General features: G+C 33.6%; 4 protein-coding genes and 1 long non-coding RNA gene across 7 annotated transcripts; 3 read left to right on the forward strand and 2 right to left on the reverse strand.

Annotated features, from left to right (window-relative positions):
* Window positions 1-64: 64 nt before the first annotated feature.
* On the forward strand, window positions 65-3,713 carry LOC128892198 (ribonucleoside-diphosphate reductase subunit M2 B-like). Of its 3 annotated transcripts, none has more exons than XM_054152440.1 (7): window positions 65-250; window positions 1,521-1,583; window positions 1,664-1,852; window positions 1,931-2,166; window positions 2,257-2,485; window positions 2,570-2,788; window positions 2,876-3,713. In XM_054152440.1, exons 1-7 carry the CDS (start codon window positions 182-184, stop codon window positions 3,026-3,028), a joined length of 1,158 nt encoding a protein of 385 aa, XP_054008415.1. In that variant the 5' UTR covers window positions 65-181; the 3' UTR covers window positions 3,029-3,713. The 3 variants fall into 3 exon arrangements, with proteins under 3 accessions (XP_054008415.1, XP_054008424.1, XP_054008405.1); XM_054152449.1 differs by lacking the exon at window positions 65-250 and adding an exon at window positions 554-879; XM_054152430.1 differs by lacking the exon at window positions 65-250 and adding an exon at window positions 963-1,382.
* Window positions 3,714-3,850: 137 nt separating this feature from the next.
* Window positions 3,851-5,151, reverse strand: LOC128892236 (acireductone dioxygenase). The gene is made up of 4 exons (XM_054152506.1): window positions 4,878-5,151; window positions 4,535-4,654; window positions 4,274-4,453; window positions 3,851-4,197 (listed from the first exon to the last, which is right to left on the reverse strand). The coding sequence occupies exons 1-4, from the start codon at window positions 4,998-5,000 to the stop codon at window positions 4,072-4,074; spliced, it is 549 nt and encodes a 182-aa protein (XP_054008481.1). The 5' UTR covers window positions 5,001-5,151; the 3' UTR covers window positions 3,851-4,071.
* Window positions 5,059-8,926, forward strand: LOC128892189 (uncharacterized). The gene is made up of 2 exons (XM_054152417.1): window positions 5,059-5,201; window positions 5,366-8,926. Exon 2 carries the CDS (start codon window positions 5,483-5,485, stop codon window positions 8,312-8,314), a length of 2,832 nt encoding a protein of 943 aa, XP_054008392.1. The 5' UTR covers window positions 5,059-5,201; window positions 5,366-5,482; the 3' UTR covers window positions 8,315-8,926.
* Window positions 8,927-8,973: 47 nt separating this feature from the next.
* LOC128892252 (uncharacterized) lies at window positions 8,974-13,170 on the forward strand. Its single transcript, XR_008461033.1, has 2 exons — window positions 8,974-12,315; window positions 12,675-13,170. It is a non-coding gene; the product is annotated as an uncharacterized LOC128892252 (long non-coding RNA).
* LOC128892245 (ras-related protein Rap-2c) lies at window positions 13,156-16,033 on the reverse strand. Its single transcript, XM_054152520.1, has 2 exons — window positions 14,944-16,033; window positions 13,156-14,869 (listed from the first exon to the last, which is right to left on the reverse strand). Exon 1 carries the CDS (start codon window positions 15,544-15,546, stop codon window positions 15,001-15,003), a length of 546 nt encoding a protein of 181 aa, XP_054008495.1. The 5' UTR covers window positions 15,547-16,033; the 3' UTR covers window positions 13,156-14,869; window positions 14,944-15,000.
* Between the last annotated feature and the right edge of the window lie 78 nt (window positions 16,034-16,111).

Here is a 16,111-nt window from a genome sequence, read left to right on the forward strand (position 1 = left end):
GGTTGAGAGCAGTTTGGCGCGAAACGGAACGAATCAGCTCCAATGGGAGTGTCTACAGTAATACTTTTCTGACATTCAAGTAACTGATACTGACTGATACGTGACGAGTACGGTATCTTACCAAGAACTTCTAACAAAAGTATTCAGTTTGCTTTTTCTGTGACAATTAGCAACGTTCAAAATGCCATTTCAAGTTTCGAGGAAGGAAGATATCTTCAAGCGTCTCGAGAATGTTTCTCTGAAGAAAAAAGTGAGTATTAACATACTTTTGTATCCATCAAATGATCTCTGTTCAACTTTAACACTAAACATGTCTGAATATAAATAAATATCTAAAATATAATCATTTATATATATATATATTAGATGTATTTATAATATTTTTAAACGAACTAAGCGTGCGATTAATAAAACTAGTTAATTTTACACGTCCTTACATATATGTACTTTTATAAATTTTACAAATCTCAAATCATTCTAGATTCATTACAATAATATTCATTATTATATCTTTTCATAATCTCTGTTTTATGTATTTAGCGAATACATTCAACACGAAACGTGATCACGCCGACGTATCAAACATTTTCTAGTCTCGAAATTTTCTTGTTCTTTTCTAAATAAATAAATTCTGCCTTCATAAATAATGACAAATTGTAATTAAACTACTGACGTTGTTGTTTTTAGTTTGTAATAGCGAATGAATAAACAATTACTACTTTGACATGTACTCAGTGTGATTCCAGTATAAAAAAATGTTTGGTTGACGTAATTTTATGTAAAAATTGTTTTATGTCTAAAAGTGTAATTAAATATCTTTGTTCGTGGATTGACAAAAATCTAGAGAAGCATTGCTTTTAATGAAATATGTGTGGGATGGTATGTAGTATACAAGGTTATGTTCCTTTGATAATTAATTGCAATAATATTCAGCTTTCTGTAAGTAAAAATGAAGGAAATTTATTTTTAAGCACTTCATGCTCTTTATGCTCTTGGCACACATGTGGACATTTAGTTTTTTATAATTATAGTTACTGTCAATAATAAAAAGAACAAAAATTTGATAATAACAAAAAGGAATTGTCCCTGAAGAGGTGAAGGACATGAAACTTATAATACATTTTAAATTTCTCATTTATATAATATACATTCTCTTCAGCAATCAGATACTATTTAAGTCAATTTCAGCTTCCAGTTGATCCTCTAGCACATTTAACACATTAAATATTAAATTTGTTTGAATAAACTTATACACATAATTCTTCATGACAAACCATGCATTGTTGCAAATTATTGTGCAATGTAATAGGATGATTAATTTCATGATCATGTGTGTAGTATCTTTACTTGTAATATTGTTTGGAAAGATCCATCCACCTTTTGTAAGTTATAAATTTAATTGGAGCTTTACAATTAAATTATTTTCATTTCTGCAAAAATATATAAATTATATTTTGTACCATGAGTATTAAAAAAATAGTTTTATTGGTATTGTTTACAACGAATTTTATTTTTTCCAGACATCCCCCAAAAAATTATGTGTTTCGCCAACTATTTTGCAAGAGAATGGAGCAAAAAAGAAGGTAAACAATTTTATTCTGTAACATGAATTAACCATGCTTGTCAGGAAAAATATTCTGATAACATTTATGCATTTCATTAGATGGTCAAGACAAAAGCTGTAAGAAAAGTACAATTGAAGGAAGATGAGTTTGATCCACAATTGGAACCATTACTTAAGGAAAATCCACGAAGATTCGTGGTTTTCCCCATACAGTGGCCTGACATTTGGGACATGTACAAAAAAGCTGAAGCCTCTTTTTGGACCGTGGAAGAAGTAGACCTGTCCAAGGTATAATTTCTGTATTTGGAGTATTTGTCTATTTAAAAATATCTGAAAGGGTAGTTGTAATATTTATATTTTTTGCAGGATATCCTTGATTGGAACATTTTAAACGACAGCGAGAAGCACTTTATATCTCACGTATTAGCATTTTTCGCCGCCTCTGATGGAATCGTGAATGAAAATCTTGTTGAACGATTCAGTCAGGAGGTGCAAGTAACGGAAGCACGTTGTTTTTATGGCTTTCAAGTTGCCATGGAAAATGTGCATTCAGAAATGTATTCTTTGTTGATTGATACTTATATTATGGACGTCAAAGAAAGGTAAATAGTAAATGCAATATAATCATTCAATAGAAATTCCTTTTTATTTTGTATTTTTGTTAATAATAATATCGAATTTACGATTTATAGGGACTTCCTATTTAACGCGATCGAAAATCTGCCTTGCGTTGCAAAAAAAGCCAATTGGGCACTAAATTGGATAAATCATGAAACTGCCACTTTTCCTGAACGCGTAGTTGCATTTGCTGCCGTGGAAGGTATCTTTTTCAGTGGTAGCTTCGCCGCTATTTTCTGGTTGAAGAAGAGAGGTCTTATGCCAGGTCTAACGTTCAGCAACGAACTTATTTCTAGAGATGAGGTTAATATATTTGAAAACTAAATACATATAGAAGATAAAAATTTACATGGAAACAATTAACAAGCTTCGTTCAATCTTTTTCAGGGATTACATTGCGACTTTGCGTGTTTATTGTTTAAACATATCGTACAAAAACCATCGTGCGAACGAGTCATATCGATCATTAAAGATGCCGTTATAATTGAACAAGAATTCTTAACAGATGCTTTACCCGTCGAAATGATTGGCATGAATTGCAAGCTTATGTGTCAGTACATTGAATTTGTTGCAGACAGATTACTTGTTGAGCTAGGCTGCGAAAAGGTGTGTAAAGTTATTATCATATAAAGCAGTAATAATATCAATCTAGATTTTTGTTCATTAATCAATATATTATTCCTCAATTTTCAGATTTATTTATCTGAGAATCCGTTTGACTTCATGGAGCATATTTCCTTGGAAGGCAAAACGAACTTCTTCGAAAAGAAAGTTGGAGAGTATCAGAAGTGGGGAGTTATGCAAAGCAAAATAGAAAACAGTTTCACGGTTAACGCTGACTTTTAATTGAATAAATAACGATGGAATGACTCTGCGCTCCAGGGGATCTCGTCAGTCTTGTCTCAGCAGCTCTAAGTCGTGTGCAATTGACTCAGTATATCATCGACCAAGAAGTTGCTATACAGACTTGCATAGCGCGCAAAGTGAGCCTTTGGAGTGTAAAAGGTTAAAAAAATGCGGTAAGATCTCTCCTTGAGTTTTCGTATTTACCAGAGATACTTAGTTTAAATATCCATATAGATAAAGACAAACTGTTTTTCTTGTGTCTTTTTTCTTACGCGGACCGATCTGATTCGTTATAATTAGGTCCTGAAAAATGATAGTAGTAGTATTTATTTTTTTTTGTTTCGTTTGATCTTTTATTTTTCGACGATGAAATTGATGCTCCAACACATGTATGTGTAAGTATCTTTTTACGTTTCTCTCGAAATTAGAATAAGTGTGCATTAAGTGTGATATTGTCTTGTGTAATGCTATATGTTAGATAAAATGTTGACTATAACTGTTATTGATTAATAGAGACGAATTTTATCTGCAAATATCGAACTTAAACAAGTGAAAGTTTGAAACTTCCCAAAGTAATATGTAAATTAAATTTGTACAGAAATGCACGCATGTCCGTGTTTAAAACAAATGGTCAAGAATAAAGACGTTGTATAAATATCTCAGTATTCGGCTAAATAAGGCTTTTGTATGTATGTACATAATTTAGTAAAAATACAAGATTGCATTTTAAACGATAAGAAGTAATTTTTGTGAAGTAGAGATAAATGGAAAGCTTTTTGATAAAACTTTATATATAACACACATGAAATTACAAAATATGTACCACATGATCAACATTTATTTACAATGTAAAACATTTTTTATAAAATGTATTCATGTAAAATATAATAATGGGATATTCCAGTGATACTAAAGTTAAAAGAATTATTATCAATTGCATTCTTTACTGTTGTGGAATGTAATCTAAAAGGCATTAGGTAGATATTATGTAAATCTTACTGTGAACCCCGATTATTGTATTTACAAAGGGGATTATCAACAGATTATCCTTGAAAATTTTTGTACAAACGATCAAGATAATTTTTACGACACTCCATATCATCTGCTGGTCTATTGTAAGGCAGCCAAACAGGTTCTCCCACGAAGTAACGTTTTGCTTTTATATAATTCTAAAAAAAGTAGAAAATGAGTAAATACTAGTAAATAAAATGTACTGTTTAATTTAATTTAACAATAAATATTTACATTGATGTCCAAAGTGAATCTGTGATATATTCCACTAGGAATAATGATCAAATCTCCACCTGTAACTTCGATACGTATCCACTGATCATTCAAATCTCGAACATCAAAATATCCTGATCCATCCAATATCAATCTTATTTCCTCATCGGTATGAAGATGTTCAGTAAAGAAATTCTTTAACTAAATATTTCAAATAACATTTAATTATTACTCATGAATATATGAATATAATATGTATGTAATCAAATAAATTTAACCTACTTTCTCTTCATAATTTGGAAGACAGTCTCTAGAACATTGTATTTCATCTTCATATGTATAGCCTCGTTTTTTTTTCAATTCCACCAATGTATCATCATTTTTGTAGTCTTTGCAATCGATCTAAATAAATAATAATTAAAATATAGTTTAATGCGTCGCAATTTCTTCAATACCATACAGAGATCAAGTTTCAAGATAATTAGTCTTTGGAATTATTTGAAGTAATTAAAATTACATATAATTATTAAGTCACAAAATGAACAAAGTAATTATAGAATTGTCCAAGAATATCATATAGGAATAATTACAGAAATATCATTTGAATATTGAAGTTTGACCTAACCTTAAAATATTCGACTCCTGTCTTTTTGAATAAGTCTTCGAGAGAGAGAAATTCAGGAGGTTCTTTATAGTGTTCCAGTCGTTGATCAGCATCACTATTGTCCATATACCACGCACGAACCATTTTGGTTTTTTGAACAAATTTGTTTAAACTCCACGTGCTTTTTTTCTATATAAATTATTTGTTCGTGAGGTAACCTCAAAAAAATATTATCAGTGCCGGTATATTTCTCAATTAATTGTAAAGAGAAAGGGAACGTACGAAGTTATCTAATTCGTTAGTATCGTAAACGTTGTTTGAAAATAAAACTATAAGATAAGATAGGTAAGGCACGTCTTCTTTATCTATTTTTGTTTATGCTATTTGAATGATTTACGTATTTTAGTACGAACATAATTTATATAATCGATTATTGTAATTAATCACTTATCTTATTAATATTTGTAACTTGCTAATTGATAGTCATGTTTATTCTGATTTATTTTCAGAGACATATATGCCAAAGTATCGTAAGCGATTTGGTACATAGAGAATTGATCTTGAGAAAAAAATTACGTATAATATATGTACGATTACAACTGGTATAATCAAGAATAGAGTTAAGCATGGACGAATGTAATGAATTTTACAAAAAAATTCAAACATATCTTATGAAGAAAAATCAAGAATGTGGAGAATTACAGTTTCTCACTTCACGCACAACTTCTGCGAGCATTGGTCATATTGATGATATATGTAATACTATTATTAATATATTCGAGATGAGTAATATATCCATAAAAGAGAAAGCTTCGATTAATAATGAAAGGTGTATTCAGGCATATACATATTTATTATTGAACACTAAGTTCAAGAATCAGGAACGTTTAGAAGAAGATATTGTCAGTGGTCATTTAGTTGATATGTTCCCACCTTTATCTTCGTATTTACTTGTACAAATATTGTGGAGCCTTCAATATGAGAAGATCTTGATTCAGTCTATATTACACATGCCGTTTGATCTGTGTACAGAGATACTTGAAATACTTAAACAGTGTATAGAAGAATTACCTTTACGAAGGTCCATAGATAGTATATATCAAACAATATTTAATGTATATATTAAATTCATTCTATTAAAAGAAACTGGAATGCAGTCAACAGATCTTGAGAAAAGTATACAAAATTTATTAATAAGTTTCGAGGAATTCTTGCTGCTGTTAACAAATCCAGCATTCACTTTAACAACATCAACAAATTTAAAAGAATGTGACCGGTATGGTATTATGATTAAAAAATTAATTGCTACAATAAGAAGTTGTTTCGAGTACAAAAGCAAAGGAATTTGTGTTTCAAAAGACACTGAAAAATTATACAATATTACATTTGGAAGAGAACCATTCATAAAGTGTGAAGATACACTTATTGAAAGTACTATGATGACATTAAATCAACAGTTAATGGATTTATTGTCCAATAAAGTCAAGGAAATCAACTGTGAGGTATACATGGGTTGGGTAGAGCTAGATGACGAAGAAAACAACATGATTTCTTTGCAACGTGCCATTGGAAACGAATGTTATTATTTTATAGAATTAATGCAGAAGAGCAAGGAATTATCACAGAATACACATTTAATAGAGTGCTTACAACACTTGTCGTCAAAACCAGATCCTAATCAATCTAGTTTTGTTCTGAGTTTGCAGGAACTCTGTTGTGCAATATCTGATGGCAAGAAAGAATTTATGAAAGAATTGTTGTGTCGATACCAAGAATGGGATAATACAATACTTGATTTTGTTTATACAAACAAATCTTTGCTAGATAAAAAGGACTGCTTTCATCTTTTAGAATATCTTACTTTCGTTCTGAAGGAATCAAATGAAGAAGGTTTAAAAGAGATTTGTTACAGTTCTGTTACAAGAATATTATCGCTTCAAGATATACCAGATCTTTACGAGATTATAATGATGTATTTAACGAAACACGACGGTGAAAATTCTTTAGAATCTTTACATACAGAAGAAACATTTAATGAATTCATATCCCGAAACTCAAACTTACAAAAACCAACAAATTTGAAGATTGTTTTGTTGTTCCTTTTAAAGAATCTTAAATTAATATTGGGAATACTTGTGAAAATTACTATTGGCCATCACCAATATAAAAACATTCTGATTTCTGCCAATGATTTGCTTCTGTTATCACCGTTTTTTATATTAAAAGAAAGTAACGGTGAAATACTCCTAATAGATATATTAAGAACTATTTGCATAGAAAATAACGAGTGGAATGAAAAAAAGTTTATAGATTTTACACAAGTTGCACTAAACAGTAGCATAGTTAACGTAAATGATTTAATAAATAACGTTTTCGTACCATATTTAGAAAACGATAATTTCAATGTACGCGTGATCAATTCTGTTTTAAATAATATTCGTAAATTACAAGTCAGTTGTACCAAAGATACAAATGTAAAGAACTTGATAATAGCTCTTGCAAAAAAAATGTGTTTTTTAAGAAAAAGTGCAAACATTTTAAAATTTGTAAGCAGCGAAATATTTAATCTAATTACGAGCATACTGGAATATTTTTTAGAAACCAAAAGTTACAGAATTTCTGCATGTACGAAAAAGCAAATAATGTATGATATTGAAAGTTTCATTGAACCAATAGACAAATTACACTTTGCTTCTCTTTGGTATTTAACAGAGAAAGGTGTTAGTATAATTGATATCGTAACAGATTATGAAAGACGGTGTTTCACTGTGTTGAACAGATTGAAAGAGGATCCTAAATCCTCGGAAAGACTACGAAATTATTTATCAGATTTAAATTTGTTAAGAGAAGATTTTTTGCGTCACATGATCATTCGAACAACTGATGTAGAATATCAAATATTAGCTTCAGAGTTCACTATAATATATTGGTTTGCCTTTGGATGCAATAATGAAATCGAAGCATTCAATGACTTCTTACGCATAACAATAGAAGCATGTTGTTTATCTTTAGAACATCCATCTATTGGTTCAAACGACTTATTTGCATATATATTTAAGTCTTTCATGCGTTTTTGTACAACATTTGTATCGCTCGAAGGAATGAAAGAGGAGAAAATAGTGTGTCAATCTCTAATTAATAATTTTAATCAGCTTAGTGGAAGCATAAAACATAGTCCTTATGCTCATTTATTTATTACCTACCTTATAAGTTTGAATAACAATATGCAACATAAGTCTGAACATCTACAAAATGTCTTAAATATTTTGTATGCCTTCTGTGATGAGTGTGTTAAGCTTAATTATGAATGCAGCAGAAATACTCAAAGGATACCTCGCTCTCCAAAAATTTCCAATTTCTACAAAACTTATGAAGTAATTTCTACTTGTATGAAAGTACCTGCAACAGAGGCTTACGAATGTATCAGAAGGATGAATGAATTATTTGCTTCCAATTAAATTGTTAATATTTTTTGTAAAGTATTTACTACATCTGAAAAGTATTTACTACATCTGAAACTTTGTCATTATTTCATTATGTTCTATTGAAGTTCATATTTGTTTAGGTGGATCATTTAAGACAAGATCGTTACTTTTTTGATAAGGGAAGGAAATATTGTTTTAATTTATTGCCTAATGGAAGCTTGTAAGACAAATACAATGTAATTGAAAATCATTTAGGATTATTAAAAGGGTATTGTAGAAACAAACATTTGGTTTGAAGGGACAGGTACAACTGTTCAGAAATTTGTGTCTTTACATTTCAATTCTAATTGAAGTGTGACACGATGGAATGCCGTTTGTTTCCATACATTGTGGTATCAATTGACATACCGCTAAGCCACAGCATAACAAGTGTATAGTAAGGTGTCAATAACTAAAGAAGATATGAAAGACTGTATAAGAGAACCTTGTGTTACAGTAGACAAAAATAAAACGCGAAATGCAATAACATCGTTATCAAACCGTGTATCGCAATACAAGGTCACCATTTCGAACACTTAACTTAACACGTGAACGTAGAGATGTAGATTCCTGTACCATTGCGTTTGTCTTTTAAAATAACATGTTTTTCTTCGTAACTGCTACGGTAGATAAATAAAAAAAATACATTGTTCTATTTGAACAAAAAATAATGAATGAAATGATCTTGAAATGTTCTTAACGCTTGGACACATTATATGAGAACAAACAATTTTTGTCTCAAATGTCATTATTTTGGCATGTATGCACATAGAAAATATTGCGTAGACTGGAAATTATCTCAAAAAGTATTCATGTAATTAACATTAAGAAGACTGTCGACAAAAGAAGCTCAAATATCGTTATACTTAATAAATTTAAACCAGATGCAGTATTTTCTTTTACATTGTCACAATTTTTCAAATTTTTCAAAGTATTACAAGTCATCCCATCAATCCTATAAATTTGTAATACCTAATTGAGTTATTTTGACCTAATAAACCCAGTAGTGAACATGGTATAAATATAGTAAACTGGTCTGTAAATAATAAATGGAGTAATCAATGAGTTGATCTCCACTATGAAGGGGTTTTAACCCCGACACGCCTGTAAAAGGAGGAGACCAACTATAGACAATGAACGAGATGGTCGAGGTGGTAGTCGGAGGTGAGAGCGGGTTTGAAGTGTGACATGATGAGGAAGGGGGGATGTTGATTGGAAAGGGTTGATGGTCGTTGAGCTTGAGACGAAGGAGGTTGGCGTGAAAGGGGTGTAAGGGACGATGTACCAGGGTTGGTATAGGATAGAAGGTCGACAGGTGGCTCAGACCACTATTGTTGGCCACTTTGCAACAATTGTTTTGGTCCACGTCCACTAAAGATGTCCGCTAAAGACTTTATTATTTTTATAAAGAATTTCTGAAGAAAATGGAGAATTCTGTGCATTTATAAATTATATATACTTACCACAAAGCTCAAATACTGTTGTAAGTAATAAATCAAAACTGGATATACAGTTTGAAATAGACAATATAGAGAATGAATGACAAAGAGATCAATTAAAGATGCAATGTATCTTCCAGTGTATCTTACCAATAAAATGGATATAAGATAACACAGAAGATCACAGTTGAACAATGACTTATGATTGCAGGAATTTTGATTCTTCTTTCATTGCAAAGGATCACTCAATCAGTACTAAAATTGTTGCTTGTTTTTATTCTATATTATATTTGTGCGATATTGCCAGAATGCCAGTACAATGGTTAGTAATAAAAAAATGTGAAAAAATTGCGTACAAAGAAAAAAATGTGCACCAGTATTGAGACATGATAAATCACTTGGATAGCTTCCATTGGACAGTCTCAATTATTTTATGGAAAAATTTGGCTACATAATATAAGAAATTAATTACCGTATCAACGTATAGTCTCTGAAATCAATTACAATTTTTTCCTTCGCAATTCCTTAGTATTGTTAATAATAATAACAAACATACAAACATTCGATTGAATTATTTACTTTATCTTATTGTCTAAGCTACATTAGGAAATGATTTTTCAAACTAATTATAATGGTAAAAATGAATGAATCGCATGACAGGATAGTACAATTGCGTTTTGTAAGCATACACTTTGCATGTTTTCCATGTCATTGAGTTACAAAAATTTTATAGTGACTAGATTCTTATGCTGGTAATTCATCCACTGAAAGTTAGAAAAAATGCAATGAACTGTAAACAAAAGGAAAGGGACATTGCTGCGTGTTATTAAATTCAGTATTCTTGAAACATTCCTTTAAACTAATAGAAAGAAAAAATGCACTTTCTTATCGATGTCCAGCTTATCCGTGCTTGCATTACTTTTGTTTTTTGTTTACTACAGGTAAAAAATAGCGCACACTTTTTGCGCGTTTCCCATTTCAATGCAAGTCCGAATAAACGGACGGGAGATTAAAATTACCAGCGAACAAAAATTTTTCGCAGATGGTGTCGTTTTTCTTTTAAGTGTCTCAAGTATCCGTTTCTTGTCTACCCAAGCGATCATGCGAACATAGCCGTAAAATCTGTACGACGTAATCAACAGAAAACGTTAAAACGAAGTAAATATATATTCGCGTTTCGTAAAATCGATCAATGAAATGCACATTTTTTACTGTAAGCCATTCTCGTTTGTTGTCTTTTTTTCAAATGTCAGATAATCGTTTATCAATATTCCTTTTTATTATTATTATTATTATATATAATTCGACGCTATAATATTTACAGTTTCTTCACATTGTAAAAAATATAACGTATTTCGTACTCAATATCATACGCAGGTAGTACTGAAAGGCCGATATACATCTAAATCGTGGTGTTTTTCGAATTAATGTGACCCAGTTGCGTAACAAATCTGCATGTATACATATATATTGTATAATATATATATATATATTTATTTATATTTATATTTATATTTATATTTATATTTATTCATTCATTTATTCATTTATTTATATCTAATTATAAAATCGTATGGGAATCGTTTGTAGATGGTGAATTTTTGTGCTTTCTTTTGCTACGTATCATTTTTTTTTCGAAAAATCGGAAGGATTTGCTGGCCGAAACGAGGAACTAAATCGAAACGAACCTGGTCCTTCACGCTGATATGCTGACTCGGAGACAATATAACTCGATTCTCTGATCCCGTAGATAGCTTTCCACGTAATAGACAAATTTTGCCTTTTGTCTCGTACGAAAGTTTCAGCGCGTGCTTTAGAAAAATATTCTTAAACGCGATCCTCGTGTCGGATAAACACGCGTGTACTCGTGTATACGTATGCATATTTGTGTGCGTTACGTTTAGAAGCGATACAAATATAGAAACTTCTTTTTTCTTCCTTATCCCGTGCACCGGAGGGAATACTACTTGGAGAGCTATCCACGGGACAGATAATAAGCGACCTTTCTGTTTTCTTTTCTTTTCTTTCCTGTTTTTTTTTTTTTTGCCCTTTGCCAATCCATGGTTTTCGCGAAGCACAAAAAACCCAGGAGGGCAGAAAAACGTAACGATAATAGAGCGAGAGCGATTACACGTTTCACAAAGAGGCCCTTTGATTCGCCGTTGAAAGGCTTTTATACGCGGTTATTATCGTCGTCTTTTAATAGAAAAACTGCGGTTACATCTACGGGATCACAGCGAGACTACGAATTTTCCGGGGTGGTGATAAAATAGTGGATACGAATAATTCTGTTGCCCCCTTTCCCTCCCCTCACCATCCCTTTCTTCCTTGCCTGTTTTTAGTTTGAGTACAGTAACGAAATGGATGGCCGATTTTCGCTACGTCGGTATACGCTACGTCAATCTTAAACTGACGAAACGTATTAGCACCCTTCATCAATCGAACACGCGAGGCTATCTCGTACTTTTTCTGTTTTCGCTAATTTTCTTTCACCACTACGCACGACCAATGATAACTCGAACCAATTAAAAACAGAGTGACTATTTATCGAAACTGGTTATGCTATATAAATTAATTTCTAGAGTGCCGCACCAGGCTCCCAATGCCATCAACGTTACAAGACAAAATAGTAATTGTTAGACTGCGGATTTTTATCCGTTTACACGAGATTTAAATGTATTAGATTGTCCAGAAAGTTCGTGGCAATTTCTAAGAAACATTCAAAAGCACGTTTGAATTTCAATCGGTATGAACTTTCCGGACAACCCAGTACAAGAAACTATAAAATATAAACAGCATAAAAAATCGACTGTAAAGTTCATGCTACGATATTTCCAGAGTAAAACAAGTTCCTCTTCAGATTCAGTTTTCGCAGGGACGTTTGCTAAGATTTTACCTTGCATAAAGATACGCAGTCTAGTAATTACGAAATAAAGAAAGCGCGAATAAAGAAAAATGGACAAGTGTTGAACTCTAGAATTAACATTAATCTACTATTGGAAATTTCAATTGGTATAGAATATTCAATTTCATTACGTCTCAAGACACGTTTCCATGCAACAAGTATCGTAAAGCGATTTTACGAAATTAGAAAAAACACCCAGCCACGCGTACTCGCTACGAAATGACGTTATTAAAAGTGCACCGACAATTGGAAACGAATTAACGTACGATCGATAGCTCTTCCCAAGAACAATATCGTCGGACACTTCTAACTACCAATGATAGAAATACTGTACATCAGTTCATTTTAAACTTTTCAGTTCGACTTTAAGGTCCTCCGATACGCTTTGATAAGGGAAGCGTCATCGCTCGTGTATAATTCAACATCGTAATCGATCCGAAAGACGCGTAAATCTAGACGAACAAGTAGATATTGTACAAACTATAAATACATTCTTTTTTTTTTTTTTCAAGAAAAAAAAATCGGGATTAATATCCTTCGGTTAAACTCATAAAAAAAAGAAAACGATAGACGAGCGAACAACCCTTATTTTGCTTAAGGTACGTCGTGCAGCGATTACACGGAAAAATTAATGACTTCGATGGTGGCGTTAAATAATATATCAAGCTAATGTAATGATTGTTTATGATATCAAAGCGGTATTTAACATCGGATAATATGATTTTGATCACACGAGAAAAATTACACACGACCTACTGCTACTTATAAGGGAGTCCATTGCTTCTTTTTTTTTTTTAAACATCCATCGGTTTACATTCGCTAAACTTAATGGTGAATAGTTTTTTTTTACGAAAGGACATTCCTCTGTACGTATAAAGCAATGGATACATCGGATATTATTACAAGTACCACATATGTATTTTTTTGCAATTGAAGGGATCAGTGTAGTACCAGCAAGCCTTTGCGAGAAAAAAAACAAGTTTCAAAGCCGAATCATCATCTTGCTGGTTTAAAATTGGCTATAAAACTTATCGAAATTGTATAAAGACTTTGTATTTGTTTTTTTTTTATCGTACAGACTTTATCATATAAATCCTATAATTATGTTTACGATTGACGTTATGTACTAATGTTCCACTGTAACATTACCGCAATCTCCTTTCCATCGACGTTCTTCCTTCTCTATTTGTCTGGGACAATTCTCTCTTAATTACATCTTGGCTGTTCGAAGCACCAGGTGCCATTATTCAAATTCCCATTCCAAGTAATTGAATCTATAATCGAATAAGAACATAAATAATACCTGGTATGCAACTAAATGGTACCGAAATCAGATGGAACTCGATCGTTTAAATGTCATGGTTCCGAATATAAAATTCTAGCCATTAGTGGATCATTTTCGCGACTCTATATTTTCCTTAATAAAATGTATTTTTACTATTAAAACTGTACACTCGACACAGCATTCGAACCCCTTATACGAAGAATTCTTTACCGCAGCCTCTGACGTTTGAGCATGGGTAGTATATCATTAATGGATATCATTGCACAATGCGTATATAAGACCTTACGTCCTCTTTCAAGTTTCTGACTGTACATCGTAAATAAAATTTACTCAGTCGTTTCAATTCTTTCCTTTACATCGAATGGCTAGCCACCACAGTGATTCCTTCAATATCTGCAAATAGTTTGGATGTCCCATTGATTAGCGTTTAACCTATGAGCAATACAGGTTTCGCTAAATTGGAACAAATATGCGATGGGCGCTTCGTTTAGATTGAGCAGAAAGCTAGACGTATCGAGTTTGGTTTCGCCGTTAACAAGTAACAACTATCGCCGGGCAGTTCCATTGTAGCCCGGAATGATATCGGTGTCGTTTACCAATCCATTTTCACTTTCATATCTCGCTCTTTCTCTGTCGATTATTGGTCCTTTGCTGACGGAGTTACCTCTTTCGTTGCCCGCTTACATCTATCATTATATATTACAATAATATTACATATAATACTATCCATGTATATTAAAATATTTAACAGCCGGCCTAATAGCAGACTGTGATTTTCCGATAGAAAAAGAACCAAGAGACGGCGTTGAGTCTTTGACATAGTCGAATTCACAAAGATCCTCGATCCAAATTGGTTCGATCCAAAGGGTAACATTAGTCTTACAGATTGGTGAATTCACAGCACGAGCTCGAGGTTGAGCCTAAGAAAGAGAGCGTAGCCACTAGACAAATAGTTTGGGAATCACCTTGGCGCACTGCTTCGGCCACTACTTACGGTTTCCTTTACCTAACATGGCTCTAGACGAGCCTGGTTCAGGATTTTGATTAATTATTAGAGGACGCTGCAACAGCAGTAGCTCTTCTTCTCTTTCTCGGGGCTGAAGTTCATTTCGCGTACGATCTCCGCGAACACGTCGTTGACGTTTGTGCGGTTCTTCGCGGACGCCTCGACGAAGGGGCATCCCCAGAGCTGTGCCAAATTGTTACCCTCCGCGGTCTCCACCTCGCGTTGATGGTCCAGGTCGAGCTTGTTCGCTACCAGCAACACGGGCACCCTTTCCGTGCCTTTTACGCGCGTTATCAATTCCTTCATCGCCTTGATGTCCTGGAAGGTCTGATGATTCGTCAGGCTGTAAACGACAACGAAGCCTTGCCCGTTCTTTATGTAAAGATCGCGCATACTCGCGAACTGTTCGGTGCCAGCGGTGTCGAGGATCTCGAGTACGCACGGCGAGTTGTCCACCTCGATCTCCTTCCGATAGAAGTCCTCGATCGTCGGATCGTACTTCTCCATGAAACATCCCGAAACGAATTGCACGGTGAGTGCACTCTTGCCTACCCCGCCCGAGCCGAGGACGACTACCTTGAACTCGCGCATCTCTTTGGCAGTTCGCCTCCGTCTCTTCCTCCGCCTCCTCCTCCTCCTCGACGTGTCCAGGACCGAGAGGAAGATTCTATCTCTCGAGTTTCCCAGCCGATTAATCGGTCGCGCACGTTTGTTTCTTTATCGAACACGTCTCAGCCGACTACCACCGCCGTCCTCGTATCCTCGAAGCGAACGCGTTCGAACGAGAACAGTTCTTATTGCCGAACAAAGGCATCGATGATGTTACTGGAACGATGGGGGATCACGCACAACGTTTCACCACCGTGATCGAATCGTAGCCGTTCTTAAGGCTCGAAGAAGACATGACAGCACCGTATTCGCACTCTCTGTCACACACCGCAGTCCCCTGGCGACGTTCGCCTGTGCCTGCCTCCTTCCTGTCTTTCCTCTACCCCTCACTTCTTTCCCTAGCTCTCTGACGTGCGTGACGCCATCTTATCGCGCTTGGATTTTCTTCGTACCTCCTTGCGCGAGCATCGAGTACTGCTTCTATCTCCGCTTAGGCCTTACCACTAGTTTACGTGCCTGCCCAATATACATCGTTCCGGCACTTATC

This window comes from Hylaeus anthracinus, unplaced genomic scaffold, assembly GCF_026225885.1.
Source record: "Hylaeus anthracinus isolate JK02 unplaced genomic scaffold, UHH_iyHylAnth1.0_haploid 0, whole genome shotgun sequence".
NCBI classification, from domain to species: Eukaryota; Metazoa; Arthropoda; class Insecta; order Hymenoptera; family Colletidae; genus Hylaeus; species Hylaeus anthracinus.

Excerpts from the sequence above, each read along its gene's own strand:
- LOC128892198 (XM_054152430.1), top strand. The coding sequence starts at position 1,266 with ATGACAAACCATGCATTGTTGCAAATTATTGTGCAATGTAATAGGATG. Across the intron at positions 1,383-1,520 it reads GAAAGATCCATCCACCTTTT|ACATCCCCCAAAAAATTATG; the intron begins GTAAGTTATAAA and ends TATTTTTTCCAG. Across the intron at positions 2,486-2,569 it reads AACTTATTTCTAGAGATGAG|GGATTACATTGCGACTTTGC; the intron begins GTTAATATATTT and ends AATCTTTTTCAG.
- LOC128892189 (XM_054152417.1), top strand. The coding sequence starts at position 5,483 with ATGGACGAATGTAATGAATTTTACAAAAAAATTCAAACATATCTTATG.
- LOC128892245 (XM_054152520.1), bottom strand. The coding sequence starts at position 15,546 with ATGCGCGAGTTCAAGGTAGTCGTCCTCGGCTCGGGCGGGGTAGGCAAG.
- LOC128892236 (XM_054152506.1), bottom strand. The coding sequence starts at position 5,000 with ATGGTTCGTGCGTGGTATATGGACAATAGTGATGCTGATCAACGACTG. Across the intron at positions 4,454-4,534 it reads TTCCAAATTATGAAGAGAAA|TTAAAGAATTTCTTTACTGA; the intron begins GTAGGTTAAATT and ends TGAAATATTTAG. Across the intron at positions 4,198-4,273 it reads GATTCACTTTGGACATCAAT|AATTATATAAAAGCAAAACG; the intron begins GTAAATATTTAT and ends TACTTTTTTTAG.